This window comes from Cyclopterus lumpus, chromosome 9, assembly GCF_009769545.1.
Source record: "Cyclopterus lumpus isolate fCycLum1 chromosome 9, fCycLum1.pri, whole genome shotgun sequence".
NCBI classification, from domain to species: Eukaryota; Metazoa; Chordata; class Actinopteri; order Perciformes; family Cyclopteridae; genus Cyclopterus; species Cyclopterus lumpus.
This window is the reverse complement of record NC_046974.1, coordinates 22,139,307-22,154,254: the sequence shown is the minus strand read 5'-3', so window position 1 is coordinate 22,154,254 and position 14,948 is coordinate 22,139,307. Positions and strand designations below refer to the sequence as shown.

Sequence of the window (14,948 nt, the reverse complement as noted above, 5' to 3'; positions counted from 1 at the left end):
TGTAAAAGACTTTCCTGTTTATACTGAGAAAAACAACAACCACGGTGCTGCTGAGTACGGTAGTGCACAACAGTGAAGTCAAATGGGACTCATAATGAAAGACCGTTGTGTCTTGTTTAGCTTTGTTACTGTCATGTAAACCTAGCCTGTGGAGACGGTTCAAATGTTGCCCTCAATTAGCCTCACAAGTGTTTATCTTCCACGGAATTTCATGTTTTTATCCTGCCAACGGCAGTCATTTTCAGAGGAATATTCTGGTGCTAGCTAGCAACCGTTACTTGTTGTAGATGTATCATCCTACTCCCCAAATTCCCCTGTTGGAGCATCATCGATACATACCCATTTGTGACTGTTGATGGGTGCGAACTGTTAACCAAAGCCAGCCATTAGGCCCACATTAGCCATGGGGCTAATGTGTTAGCTAATACAAAATAATACGCGCTAAAGTAATAGTTTGACATTTTTGCCAAATACGCTTATCTTGCTTTCCTGCCTGAGTACTTGAGTTATAGGAGAAGATTAATACCACTGTCATATTTGTTTGCTAAATGTCAGCCAGGTTAGCTTAGCTTAGCAATAAAAAAGTACTGGGCTATTACAGTGTGTAGATCAGTGTGTGTGTGTGTGTGTGTGTGTGTGTGTGTGTGTGTGTGTGTGTGTGTGCGTGTGTGTGTGTGTGTGTGTGTATGTGTATGTGTGTGTGTGTGTGTGTGTGTGTGTGTGATATAAAGCCTATATGTGTGTCCTCCTTCTGTCCCGTCAGAGAACTCTGAGAAACTCAACAAGGACAGATGCTTGTACATTCATTATATGTGACACGTTGTTTACGGATCTGGAGCTTCGGAGTCGAAGGAATTGTGAAAACATTCCCCCGCACATCAAGACAGCAAACAAAAGTGTTTAAAACAATGGTTTGTCAAGTTTCTGAAAACTTTAATTGCCAATCATTGCAGAAGTAGTGGGCAGTAATAAACAAAGAAAAAAATTGGGATAATTGGAGTACTTCTTAAATCCTTCAACATCCTTAGTTTGAAAACGTGATGCAGGATCAAATAGGATAATCATAATGTAATATTCTAATTTTATGACGTTACGTCCCTTATCTATAATATGCATCTTTTTACTCATTTAAATGTTCACCTGATCAATAACATTTGTCTTATATTATCATAACAATATCAACAAATGTGCTTTTCACAAATGTTCCATAGACACTAAGAAAAACATTCCCCTGTTTTATTTATATTTAAATTAATTAATTAAAATATACTATATTGATATATTCTTCACAGGTGTTGATTGCTGGACTGATATAAAATATCTAAAAGATAAAATATAAGTAATACAAAATATATTATATAAATACTGGCTGTTGTTTTAACAAAAGAGGTCCAGAGGTCAATTTCCTGAAGGTTTTTTATTTATCTTGCCCTTTTAAAGACTTCCTGATAAAATACCTCAGAGCAGAACTTGTCCAGTTAATTTCCCCAAAACATGCACCTCCTTGGGGGAACTTTTTGGGCGGTCCACCCAGCGGGCTGCATCATCGTCATCAGGCGGGTCGGACAGCCTCGATTCCCCGCTGAGCCCTCCCCCTTTTTCACGCACCGGCAGAACCGGAGCGCTCCGATAAAAAGTGAGAGGAGAGAGGCCGCCAGCTCAGTGCGAGCGACGATCCCGAAGCAGACACACCGAGGAGAAGTCAGCGACCCGGGAGACTTTTAATTGGGTAAGAGCTTGTTGTGTTGTGTTGTTTTCTTTTCTTTCTTTCTTTCCTTTGAATACGGATGATCCACAGAGTACATGAGCATCGGGCTGCCCCCCTCCCACACTCTCTCTTTCTCTCCATCCCCATCCACCTGTTTGAACCCGCCGTGTACTTCACTGCGTTACACACTCGCTCTTCACTCTCTTGAAAAGCAAACAATGTTGCTTTGCAACACAACATGTTACACATGTTACAGGAATGCTGTGATTTTGTGTGCCTGCTGCTGCTCTCAGTGTGTGTGTGTGTGTCTGTTATCGAGGAACATATTACGATCCTGTGATTCATCTCAGTACACGTGTGTGTGTGTGTGTGTGTGTGTGTGTGTGTGTGTGTGTGTGTGTGTGTGTGTGTGTGTGTGCGTGTGTGTGCGTGTGTGTGTGTGTGTGTACGACTACTCTAGGCCAAAACCTGCACAGGATCACTGACATGCAGGCTCTTATCAGGCTAATGAGTTGGATTCCCCCCCACCACACCACCAGGAATCAGTCACTGCTAATACTCATCGCACAGATACTCTTGTGCTGGTTATGTTGAGAGAAAGTAGAGTTTGTATTTGCCATTATCTGCTTCTTTCCTGTCAGTGTAGTCGGCTGTGTTTGTACCTCACACTGGTGTTTGTGTGACTCAGGGATCAGAAGTTGTACAGTTAAGAGGGGGATGAAGAGGGGGATGAATTCAGACTGTGAGAACAATCGGTCTGGAGGTTTACTGATCCAATGCTGAGCTGCAACTAAGCCAAAAAAAGACCCTCTTTCACTATTATTCCTTCTGAACAGCATCTTTCATCCACTGGCCTCGATCTAAATCCCATCAATGCCTCCGTCTGTGTCTCCAACTCCTTGTGTCTCTGTGTGGTCCTGGAAGCTCGGGTGACTCAGGACTACTCACCATCTTTCTGCTGACTTCATCTCCCTCTTTGTCTTTACCCTTCTCTCCCTTTCTCCATCCTTTCATATCCTTTCCACGTAGCTGTTGTACTGAATTCTAACGTCAACACCTGCTCTCTTTACCTGCCTCTGTTGGGGTTGCGGCTCTGTGTTCTCTGTGTGTTAAGGAGTTCAAGGCCTCACTTGGTGCACAGAGGGAGGCTGTAAGGGAAACAATGCGACCCTCTGTTCGTGGGGACTTTTTTTGTTTTCCGAGACGGATCACAGCTGGTTAACCGAAGCTTGGCTGAAAGACAGAGTAAAGAATGCATAACTCCTGCTAAGCAGCTTACAGGCAAGACACTGCATGCCATAAGGCCAGTGATGTATACAGTACCCAAAAGCAATACTTGAGTAAAAGTAAAGATACCTGTAAAACTCCAGTAAAAGTGAAAGTCATGAGAATACTACTTGAGTAAAAGTCTTAAAGTATCTGATATACTGTACTTAAGTATCAGAAGTAATCTTCTGATATGAAATGTACTCAAGTATTGAAAGTAAAAGTAAATGTAAATGCTGTTAATAAAAAAGCAAACGGTCGGAATTTGGAGAATTATCAAGTTTATTCTTTTAAGTGCTGTGGCCACCATGACCAAGGACAAGGAGTTGTGTTGAACATAATTGGGTTGGCTGTGATCCATCCAGGAGCAACAATGTTCAACATAATATATTGTACATACATATACTTTTGCATCTACTATGAACTTATCACCATAATTCTCAGAAAAGCAATATGACACTATGAAGGAGTTGTAACAGTGTGTTTATAAGTATGCGCATTCCCACTACAGGATGTAGAGGGAAAATGCAGAATATTGTGTTCAGCAAAAAATATCAACTTGATGCATCAGGTCAGTGTTTTGAGAAAGGACACCTGCCTTGTAAACTCCTCTGGGCCTGATTTGAACACAATATACAAGGGTTTTGCTCAAGCTGAATCTGCAATTGGGCGACTTCTACCATCATAACTCGATCTGATGATCCACAAAATGACTCGAATATGAAAACATGATCAATACTAAAGCAGCACCGAAAGTAACAACCCAGTAATTACTTGAAACTGACAAATGTCCTGTTCATCTTCAAAAAACTTTTGGGCTGAAGACTAGTCCTGCGATGCTAAATAGCCTTTCAGAGGCCACTGAGGCAGGTAGAGGTGTGTTCAGCTTCACAGCTTACACACAGTTTACGCACCCGCGGTTCAAATAGTAATGCTGTGCTCTCGCGGCTCCTGTAAATCCTATTAGTGCTGCAATGATAATAGCTAAGATGACTCAAATCAACAACATCTCACAACTGTCAACACTTCCTCAGCTCACTACCTCGCTAGCGATCTGTCTACTACACTAATGTCTCATTTAATTTACGATAGCAAGCGAATATTAGCCTAACATACACTATGTATAGTAGCGTACGTTAGCCTAACATACACTATGTATAGTAGCGTACGTTAGCCTAACATACACTATGTATAGTAGCGTACGTTAGCCTAACATACACTATGTATAGTAGCTTTGGGTAAGCATAAGAGGCACTTCATCCGGTACGAAGAATCTTTCACAACAGAAGAAAACATTTCTCGCAAATATGGCCACAGGTGTTGGTCTTCGTCACCACCGTTGTTTGTTGCGGGAGTAGCAGGTGCTTCCATTTCTGCTTCCATCATGAAATTGGTCATCTACTCTTGTAGTCGCTAGCTAGCTAAGTTAGCATCCTGGGCATCACTGAGAATAAAAAAAGAACGCAGCTTTGAGAGCACCTGTTTGCAATTGCGCAATAAAGAGGTTAACCAATGATGTAACTTCAAGCTAGCACCACTGATTCAAGCTGCTTGCTTGGAGTCTGTGTTCCACCACAGTCCCCGACGCTGGTCTCACGATTAATTTTTTTAAAAAAAGATAGATTGGATTTTGTAGCGAGTACCGAAGGTTTCAGGGGAAATGTATCGGAGTCAAAGTATCAGTTTTCTTTGCAAAATGTAGTGAAGTAAAAGTGAAAGTCAATATAAACATAAAAAGTAAAGTGCAGATATCCAAAAAAACGACTTAAGTACAGTAACACAGTGTTTCTACTTTGTTACTATACACCACTGCATAAGGCATCATCTGCGAACGCGCAAACCTCTCAACAGGTCTAGCGAGTTTAAAAGCGTGTTGTGGGGTTCAGATCTGCAGCCGCCGCAAACCTGTTTCGAAAAGAGAACAGTTTTTACAATCCGATCACAAGAAATGTTGAGTTTTCGAGGAAGTATTGTGAGGAAACAAACTTCAGCGCCAAAGGAAATAAGACCGTAAAAGAGCAACAATGGTCCCTGCGAGGGTGTTTCCCCTGCCAGTCCGTCCCCCTGGGTGCCATGAAGTGTCACTTTGTCTTTTTGACGTTTTGCATTGAAAAGAGACAGGAAAAGGAAAAACCTCAGAGGTGCCTTTAAAGTGCGCAGTGAACCCTAACTTGAACTTCACAGGCAGACGCAACTATGTATGCCAGCTTGCCGATGGACCGTTCTCACCGCTGCAGAGACCGTTTTTTTGTTGCCGTTACTGGAAGACGAGAATGTCTCACCTCCGACCTTCACGGCCTCAGCGCGCCATCATCAATACACATCCCCGCTAATGATCCCGGGGAGAGATTCACCGCTAAGATGTCAGCGCTTAAGACCGGCTTCTTTGAATACACTAATAGGAAATTAATGACTTTGGCGCGAAAACATAAAATTTCAGTGTGTGTGTGTGTGTGTGTGTGTCTTATCGTAAGCTGCATGCTTTTGCGCGATTGAAGTGCTGCGTGTCGTCTCACACACAGTCTGGCTGCAGCTTTCTCCAAAGACGTTTTAATTTTTTCTATTCATAGTTGAGCTTCTAGGGGAACCACGCTCTCCGCGGGCTGAATACATGTTTCAACGGCTAACTTACAAATGCTTTAACCCCATCAGTGCCAGCGGGACATTTATAATGTTTGTTGTATCATTTTTGGCCTGTTTCCCTTACTGGTTGTGAGGTCGTTGTAAGCCCACAGTTACACTGTGCTCTAATGATTCTTATATATTTGACACATTCGAATCTAATATAAAACACACCAACTATTTCCTCATTTTCAAATAGCTCCACTTTCCTGAAACACGTGCAATACATCTCATGCTGACGCTAGTGAGAGATTATATAGAAAGTCCCTCAACTGCAGCTAACAGAGGCCACCGTTTAATTAAGCGTTGTCGTGTGTACTTTGTGTTTTCATGTCTGTTCACAATCATTAAACATTGTAATGATTGCAAACAAAAAAGAGCTAAAACTCAGGCTAATTGCATTGTGGGACTGCAAGAGGAGCAATGTTGGTGGCGCCTCTGCGCCTCAGATACCGCAGACCTAAACAGGGTGGGGTACATCTCCATATCTGACGAGTTGCACGTTGATGTGCGTTTTTCGTGGGTGCGTGTGTTGATATGTTTGCACATTTCCGAACTACAAGCCTGTGCTGTGCTCTGTGCTCCCAGTGTTTTTAGCAGGAAACATGTGTTTTTAGCTGACAGGGCCGGAGAGGGGGGGGGGGGGGACTGAACAGAGCTGAGCAGCTGCACAAAGGAAACAAAACTGGTGTGTTGTCGTCGCCATGCCAGTGAGGCTCGTTCTGGGGGGGGGGGAGGGGGGGGGGGGGTTTAAAATTGCAGGACAACTGGGTTGGTTTATTTGTGTGAGGCGAGGGCGGCTTTCGAGGGACCTCTTAACGGTGAGTGTGTGTGTGTGTGTGTGTGCGTGTGTGTGTTTTACAAGTCAAATCTTGTGAGGGAGCTTTTTGCTCCATTGAACAATGAGAAATAAATCTTTGTGAATATGGGGTTGTCAATTAGCTCCACGTTCCTGAACACACTGTGTATGTGTATGTGTATGTGTGTATGTGTGTATGTGTGTGTGTGTGTGTGTGTGTGTGTGTGTGGTTGCCAGCGTGGCTGTTGTACTGATAGATCTCAACACAGCCTCTGTTTTCTATTAGCAGAGTCAACCAGAGGAGGTGAGTCAGTGAACCAGCTGACGTTGAGCATGTACAACATGGTTGTCTTTGCATGCCAGTGTCTGTAGAAGAAGTCTCTCACGGTCAACTTTCAGTTTGTATATTGAGGTCGGCTCATTGTGTGCAACTTTCTTTTTTCTCCTCTGTCCCATGTTCCTCTCTACTACCCCCCCCCCCCCCCCCCCCCCCCCCCCCCCCCACACACACACACACACACACACGCACACACACACACACACACACACACACACACACACACACACACACACACACACATTTCTTTGGTGACTCACCTCTACTCACACTTGACTTGGGAGCGACAGGCGCTCATCTCTGTACCTCTTTTCTGCACAATATGATGCTTTAAAAATAGAGAAGAGGAGCAGGTTTGTTATCAGACTTATCCAGGAGTATAAAAGGGAACTTCGTTACTCTTTCTCGTTCGGGGCTGTCCCTTCTGCTTTCCTCTTTTTTCTCAAAGTCCTGAGTCATCCACAGCTGCTGCTTTGCTCTGTTAGAGAAGGAATGCTGTTAGTGGTGCCGAAACTCTCTGCTGCGTTGTTTCAAGTCTCAATTTTAGTGTGAAGATGACCTGCTTTCTGATTATTCCCGGTGGGGAAGTTATGGATTCATTATCAGAATAAAAGTTGTCCTGTCAAACTGGACGGGCCCGTTAACACTTCCTGTCTCTCCGGTCAAGAAGTCAACACAACTTCAAGAACCTTGATAGGACCCCCAGTGTCCTACAAGATCCCACCATTTCCTCTCCAGTGATCTCGTCAGGCGTTGGGGTGGAGGAAGGAAGGTGACCCGTGTCTAGGGTTTTCCTGCAATTGTTGGCTCAGCATTACAACAAAGGCCAAATGACAAAAGCATTTAGGTACACATATATAATACAATAAAATCCAGACTACGAGGTCACACGGCACACACATCCTCTCTTGGTATCAGTGCTTGCATAGTGTCCAACCTCGACTGCATTGGCTTGTCAAATCCTCCGTCAGTTGTTTCTGATATGTATTTGTATTCTACCTCCAGCAATCTGAAGAGCACTTGGGAAACCATGACCAGAACACTGTTATTGCTCCTGTCTGCTCTCTGCTGCTGCCTAGCGGACAATGTAAGTCCTACATCCTCGTAATTTCAGGCCCTATTCATTACAAAGGCTTTATCTTAATACATTACAATGTGTGTGATTTATAACCCACATGTGCATATGTGCTTTTGTTGCATGGCTTAGTTTTAAAGTGCCCCCTTGACGCTGCCATCAAAGTTAACTGCTGGACGACAACATTATATATATATTTATATATATTTATATATATATATATATATATATATATATATATATACTGTATATATTTTATTAACTTGATTTTCAAACTATAGAGCTCATGCATTCACTGTTGTCCTGCAGCCAACTCTCACATATTGGGTATTGGAGACCCACTGTACTCTTTTAAAAGTTAAAAGTAGCTTGTGAAGCAAGTTTCAAGTCTATGCAAGTTCCTTTTTTTTTTTCATTGGCTTGGGTTGGAAAACCAATGCCATGCGACCAGTTCCCATTTCACTGCTGCTCCGTTTCACCGCATCCCTTCTCCGTTGCAGGTGGAGCTGCGCCGCACTAAGAGAGGGACTCGTTTTTACCGAGGTGAGCCCGACAGGCAGCCAGCCAGACGGACGCTTTTGATTATTCATGTCACGAAGTCTTCACCCTCCTTTGACACCTTCCGTGAGCCCCCATCACACTCCTGTTTGTCTTTCCTATTAACACCACCACCACTGTCACATTCATGATCATTCTTATAATTCACGTGTTTTGTGTTCCTCACCATTAATGCACATTTTGTGTTCCTTAACCGCCTTTTACGCGTGACAGTGATTTCCTGTTCGCTCGGCTGTGTACTCACTATTTGTGTCTTCTCAGTACATTGTGTGGATGGCGACACGTCAGCGGTGCGTAGTTATGGGGACACTTGGCTGCGATGGAGGGGACAGCGCGTGGAGTATTGCCGTTGTGCGTTGAGAGGACGAGAGCGTTGTCATATTGTGCCCGTCATCAGTGAGTGTGACCTTTTTTTTTGTCTCTTTCTAATCCAACCTTTTTGTTTTCCGTGTGTTGCCGATGAGCAGAATGTAATCTTCCGTTTTGTTCATTTGTCTGCCCTTACTGACCTCTCTGTCTTTAATCAAGCTACCTCGAACTTGCTGTTACAACCTGGGATGATTATTATTTCTCGGTTCGCCCCGGCTCGTGTGTCCAAGTCCCTGGTTATTCCAGTGCGTCCAAATGAAGAGCCGTTGGGTTTTCCTGTGTTTTTCGAGTGGGTGTAGTTTAGTCTGAGATTGTTTGAAATACTCTTGCCAGGCGAGCCACTTTCACCCCATTGACGAATCCTGCGAAGCGCGATCGCCCCGCCCTCGGACAAATTACAACCACATTTTTTAGCTGGCAAAGCGACACCATCTGTAATTCCACTGGCAGCGAATGGGGTGCTGTTATTCTCAGGAAATTCTTAGGAAATGCTGAAATAATAAATGGAATAAAAAAACCATAACCTAGAAAGAAACCATCTTCAAAAGCGCAGCATTGAAGATGGTTGAGAGTCAGGATGAAGCACGCACACAAACATTTCTGCATGAAGGGCCGAACCCACAAATGCAATTCTCTGTATCGGTCATACTTGTGATGATATAATTAGTGCGGTGTTCTGAAGAACTGGATGGCGTATGACCGACTAACTCGACTCTCTTTCTGCCCCTTCCAGACTGCTACGTGTCTCAGTGCTACAACGGAGGAACCTGCAAGGAGGCCGTGTACACTTCGGACTACATTTGCCAGTGTCCCCCAGGCTTCAGTGGGGCTCAGTGTGAGATCAGTAAGTGCTTCAATCTACGGCGCAAATAACCTGCTCCTGTCGTGGTTATTCGATCAAACATGTTGTGCGTCACGTAAGAGGCAGTGTCCAACGTGACATCTTGTTTTGTCCGGTCCAAATCCCCAAATATTTAATTTACAAATTCTAGTTTGGGGTTTCAAAATGTACACCCCAGATCTTTCTCTGTGTATTACATTTGCCCGTCTTACTTCAAAGCACCAATAGATCCAGTCTGATCAAAACATTGTACGTACTCGTCAATGACTTTCAGATAAGGTCACGGTCTGACCGAGTGACTCACACAGGAGGTGTCATGGGCCTGCGGTTTGGAGTGAAGAATTGGAAACCATGGAGAGACATTCTGGGTTATGAATGTTTTTGTTTCTGCGGGTGACTGTTTGAGGCTTCGGGGGCGCTCCACCCTCTCAGTGGGATAATTATGCAAACCCCACTGGTCACAGCCAAGTGATTTCAGCCAAAGAGTAAGGAGTTACGATTGGCCAGACTCAATAACGCTGACGGCATTTAGGATCATCATAGTTTATGGTTGTCATTGTTTCAAACCACTAATTGGGAAGATAGATTGCGAGTTGACTGTTTTATATAAGAAATAACAATGTTTTCATAATTTGTCCAAATGTTTCCAGTATCTAATAAACATGCTTTATTGTGTCAGAATAAATTATTAGTCTCAGTCTCACATATAAATGAGTGACATCATATCTTTTTTAACTCGGTCCCTTTCCCCAACAGACTCCAATGAGAGATGCTTTGTGGGTCAGGGTGAAGGGTACCGCGGCACATGGAGCAGCAGCCGTTCGGGAGCGGAGTGCATCAACTGGAACTCCACGTCTCTGAGGGGAAGGAAGTTCACCCTGAGGAAAGCGGACGCCAGCAGCCTTGGACTGGGCAATCACAACTTCTGCAGGTACGCCGGGACCACTTTGATCTGTGTAGTGCCGGAGGAAACTGCAAGTATTCATTGTGACCATGCGATTTAAATCAAGGTGGGGAATTTGATAATCCAAAACATACTGGTCCAATTTCATTAACCTGGAGGAATGATACATTTGCCACTGTATCCATTCAGTTAAAGTCATGTCAGTTTCTGGTATTATAGCCAAAAGCACAAACTAATATACCGTCTTTGTAACGGAAGCGTTTACTAAAAGACTCGCAGACGAGGCAGATAGACGCAATGCTTACTGCGTCAGAGGCAGCGGACAGCGACAAGTAGGGAACTGGGACAGGTCGTCCGAGTGGATAGACGCTCTGAGTTTAGGACACGCCGTTTCACTTCATTTCATCAATGTGAACCGTGACCACGCTTGCTCATTGTCCGTGTCTTTTTTCCCCATCTCAGGAACCCTGACAACGACAGCAGTCCTTGGTGTTACATCTATAAAAACAGTCAGATCGTCTGGGAGATGTGTTCCACGCCCAAATGTCCAGAAGGTACAGCTTGACCAAAAAAAGCTGATATAGTACCAATCAAACAATTGGATTGCTTATAACACTTGGTTTCTCTGCGTATTTTGGTGGATAGATAAGAACCAAGAATGTGTGAAGGGCTCCGGTCAGTCATACCGAGGCACCACATCTGTCACGAAGAGCGGCTTTCGCTGCCTCCCGTGGGACTCCCCTGCGGTCAAGCACAAGCACAACACTGCGTGGAGATCTGAAGCATTGGAGCAGGGCCTGGGCAGCCACAGCTTCTGCAGGTAGGACCTGTCAGCACTGTTGCTCATTGACACAGGTTCCCGTTGCATGAGGAGATCGAAAAGACTCAGGTTTCCTTTGCTTTTCTTATCCCTTTATTGAATAGGAACCCGGACGGTGACGCAGGTCCGTGGTGTCACACCTACAAGAGAATGCAGCTGACCTGGGAGCTGTGCGACATACCTAAATGCTGTGAGTTCTTTTATTAAGACTGACGAGAAGTTCATTTAGTTTAGCAACTAAATCAATGTACTGTCAGACTTACTTGGGGATAATTGTCTTTTTAGTGAGACGTCCATCCGTCACTCTCGGCCCACGTGGCCCCACCACGAACAACAATCACGGAGGTAAGAAAACTTTTGCATCCAAGGAAAATCATTTCCATTCCTTCTGTTGTAATCTCACAGTTATTTTAATCATCATCCTGCAAACCTTGTCCGGTCCGTAGCAACATGTGGCCAGCGCTTAGACAACACCCTGAATCGCCCGGCGTTCCGCATGTTTGGGGGCAGAGAGAGCGACATCACGGAGCAGCCGTGGCAGGCGGCCATCAACGTTTACCAGCGCCGTCACAGAAAACACTTCCACCGATGCGGAGGAGTCCTCATTGACTCCTGTTGGGTCCTGTCTGCTGCACACTGCTTCGATTACAAGTAGGAACACACACACACACACACACACACACACACACGTTTGCCATGCTACATACAGACAAATTCATTGTCTTTTCTTGTCTTCTTTTTCAGCGATAAAGCCGAAAAATTGGAAGTGATTTTGGGGAGAACGTTCCGGAAGCAGAATTCCAGCAGCGAGCAGATTTTCAAGGTGGAGAAGTACTGGAATCACGAGAAATTCGACAACGAAACATTTGACAATGACATCGGTGAGTGAACATTTCAAGAGACAAGGATCCCACGGTTATTTTTTGCACATAATGATCACTGTTGAAGCATTTTGAAATAGAGTTTTGTCATGCTATGATGATGTTAATTGACCGAGACACTTTAGTTACCATGTCCTCCCCCGGCAGTGATGATATAGAACCTTAGGTGGGCAGCAAATGCTTGTTAAAACACGAAAATCCATCCCTCAGTCGGCGTCCCAATGCATTACCGTGACTTTTCCTCTGGTCACTTTCCACTTGCAGCACTCTTGAAGCTGAAGACAGACATTGGCATCTGTGCCATACACTCTCCAGAGGTTGTTCCTGCGTGTCTGCCTGAACGTGGGCTGGTGCTGCCCGACTGGACCGAGTGCGAGATCTCGGGCTACGGAAAAGACTCAGAATGTAAGCAAACATCTCTCTCTCTCTCTCTCTCTCTCTCTCTCTCTCGACTGGCCAACAGATGGCAGTGTGAGCCTTTCTACCAAACCTTTAATGATCAGTTTTTTGGGGATATGAGACTCTAATTTTAACACTCTCTGCACAGTTGCTGCAGAGTTCTCCGAGCGCGTTAAGAGAGGTTACGTCCGCCTGTGGCCCAAAGAGCGCTGCGTCCCAGACGTGCTGTCCCAACGCCCAATCACCTCCAACATGCTGTGCGCAGGTGATACCCGAGGCCTGGACGACGCCTGCAAGGTGAGAACGCCTCGTTTTTTGTGCTTCACCTCCCTCAATAAATCGATTTACTCTGATCTAATTATTTTACTTTCTCTGTCCATTTCGCTTCTTGGCGCTCACCCACAGGGAGACTCTGGTGGCCCGCTTGTCTGTCGGAACAATGACAAGATGACTCTGATGGGTGTGATCAGCTGGGGCGACGGGTGCGGGCAGAAGGATAAGCCTGGGGTCTACACCCGCGTCACCCATTACATCGACTGGATCAACAGCAAAATCAAGGCAAACCCCGTCTAAAGGAAGAGATCCTGCAGAGACACGTTGATGGATGAGCATACCCATAAACCCAAGTGTGCGAAGCAGCAAACGCAGACATGTTGATCATTGTGAAGATACACAAGAGAGGTCCACGGGAGTCTTGATTATGTTGTCTGTTGATCGAAATCCAAACTGATGGAGGTTTTAAACCAGCAGGACCACGCCAACAGAGGCGCAAGGATCTCAATCATGAGTTTCCATTCTCGGCGTGCTCAAGTGTTCTGGTTCTTACTGTGTTAAATGTGATACGTGGACAAACTACAAACAAACGGACTCTTTCTCATTCTGGGCCATCCGGATCGCGATAATACTTTTTTGTCTGTTCACGCAAACGGTGTCTTTGCGCGTTTTCTGAATATTTCGTCCACCAAAAATTGAGATTCGGGCAGTGAACCTCACCGCCTGACAGGAAAAGGGAATATATATTCCTCTACTCTTTCTGACTGGCTTTGTGCCGGTTTATGCAAATAAGTCCCACGTGGTAGACTTCAGCAGGGCAGTGGCGTTTCTAATCCTAAAGCACACTCCACTCAACACAGGCAATTACTTTGCAATGACTTCTAGATGTGAGGTCACATTATAAATGTTCTGCATTTGCTCTTGTTGGGGCTTGAGGGGTTTCAGATCAAAACACAGAACGTATCTGCTGGTTCAGATCGTGCTTGTTTCTTGCAGTTTGAGCTCCTTTCACTCCCCGCTGCCTTATCGATGGGATTAGATTTGGACCGGTGGAGGTTTTGAGACACAAACCCGCACCACCTTTTTATTACAATTTGTTTTTAAATGAGATTTCCGGAGCACTTCTCCACCAGACACCTGGGTTGAGCCCAGCATGTATATAACATGTATATTGTCTGAATATTACTTTTTATATTGCAAATGACTTGGGGCTGTTCTTTTCTGTTCTACATTAAAACTGATTATTGACTGCAAAACTTGACAAACTCACTTTGTTCTGTGACTGGGTTTTAGATGTTTTTTTTACTAAGTTAATATTTATGTGTATTTTATTACTTTTGTAGTGTGTAGTTTGGTAATTTATTGTCTGTCATAACCACATCTGGCAACATACTCCTTTTTTCAATAAATAATATTTGGAAAAAATCTTTTTATGCTTTTTGATTTGTATCATATTTGATAACTTACTGATAAATAAGTTATGTCATGACAATGGTCACTAAGGTGGAAAGGAAAAGGTCTCAGTTTATAAGCCTCTGAATAAAATTAATTGTCTTCATGCTCATTGCTGGATCATGACTGATGAAACTCTGCAACATGTTAAAAATTAAGTAGTAAGTGTTTTTTTGCTATCAGTAGAATCATTATTATTTTTAATACATTTTTTTAACCATTACTGCGACATCCATAAATCCGAGAAGATATTTCTTTCACAAGTGTGCATAGACAGTCAAATAACCTACACGTGGTTGCACTAGGCTAAAAATAATGCCGTCAAATATAACAGTGCTGCATTAAATTCTACCTTCATGAAGGTTCAAATGTATAATATTTTTAGCAAAGCTGTTTTAGAGAGGTGTTGAGGTGTTTACTCATTGTGGAGGCTTAGATTTGTGGTGCTGGTGAATTATATAGCTATAGGTGTACCTAATAAACTGGAATCTGAGTAAATGTGACTGTGTGTATAAATACATACAGAAAACAACACTTTATTATTCAGATTCCCTGCTTTCTTCTCACTAACACTTCTCCCGTTCTTTATTCACTCAATAGCTCGCTCGACCACCTCTCTCGCTCACGCAAACATCAACCAAAAA

At 44.0% G+C, this 14,948-nt stretch overlaps 1 protein-coding gene across 15 annotated transcripts; it reads left to right on the top strand.

Annotated features, from left to right (window-relative positions):
* Positions 1-1,599: 1,599 nt before the first annotated feature.
* plat (plasminogen activator, tissue) lies at positions 1,600-14,108 on the top strand. 15 transcript variants are annotated; one of them, XM_034541611.1, is made up of 17 exons: positions 6,339-6,417; positions 6,685-6,699; positions 7,400-7,579; positions 7,738-7,819; positions 8,308-8,431; positions 8,627-8,761; positions 9,468-9,578; positions 10,332-10,506; positions 10,942-11,033; positions 11,125-11,299; positions 11,404-11,489; positions 11,585-11,644; positions 11,746-11,950; positions 12,044-12,180; positions 12,445-12,585; positions 12,728-12,876; positions 12,985-14,108. In XM_034541611.1, the coding sequence occupies exons 3-17, from the start codon at positions 7,563-7,565 to the stop codon at positions 13,150-13,152; spliced, it is 1,857 nt and encodes a 618-aa protein (XP_034397502.1). In that variant the 5' UTR covers positions 6,339-6,417; positions 6,685-6,699; positions 7,400-7,562; the 3' UTR covers positions 13,153-14,108. The 15 variants fall into 15 exon arrangements, with proteins under 15 accessions (XP_034397515.1, XP_034397509.1, XP_034397508.1 ...); XM_034541616.1 differs by having other exon boundaries at positions 6,341-6,417; positions 7,403-7,579; XM_034541612.1 differs by having other exon boundaries at positions 6,346-6,417; positions 6,682-6,699.
* The last annotated feature ends 840 nt before the right edge of the window (positions 14,109-14,948 follow it).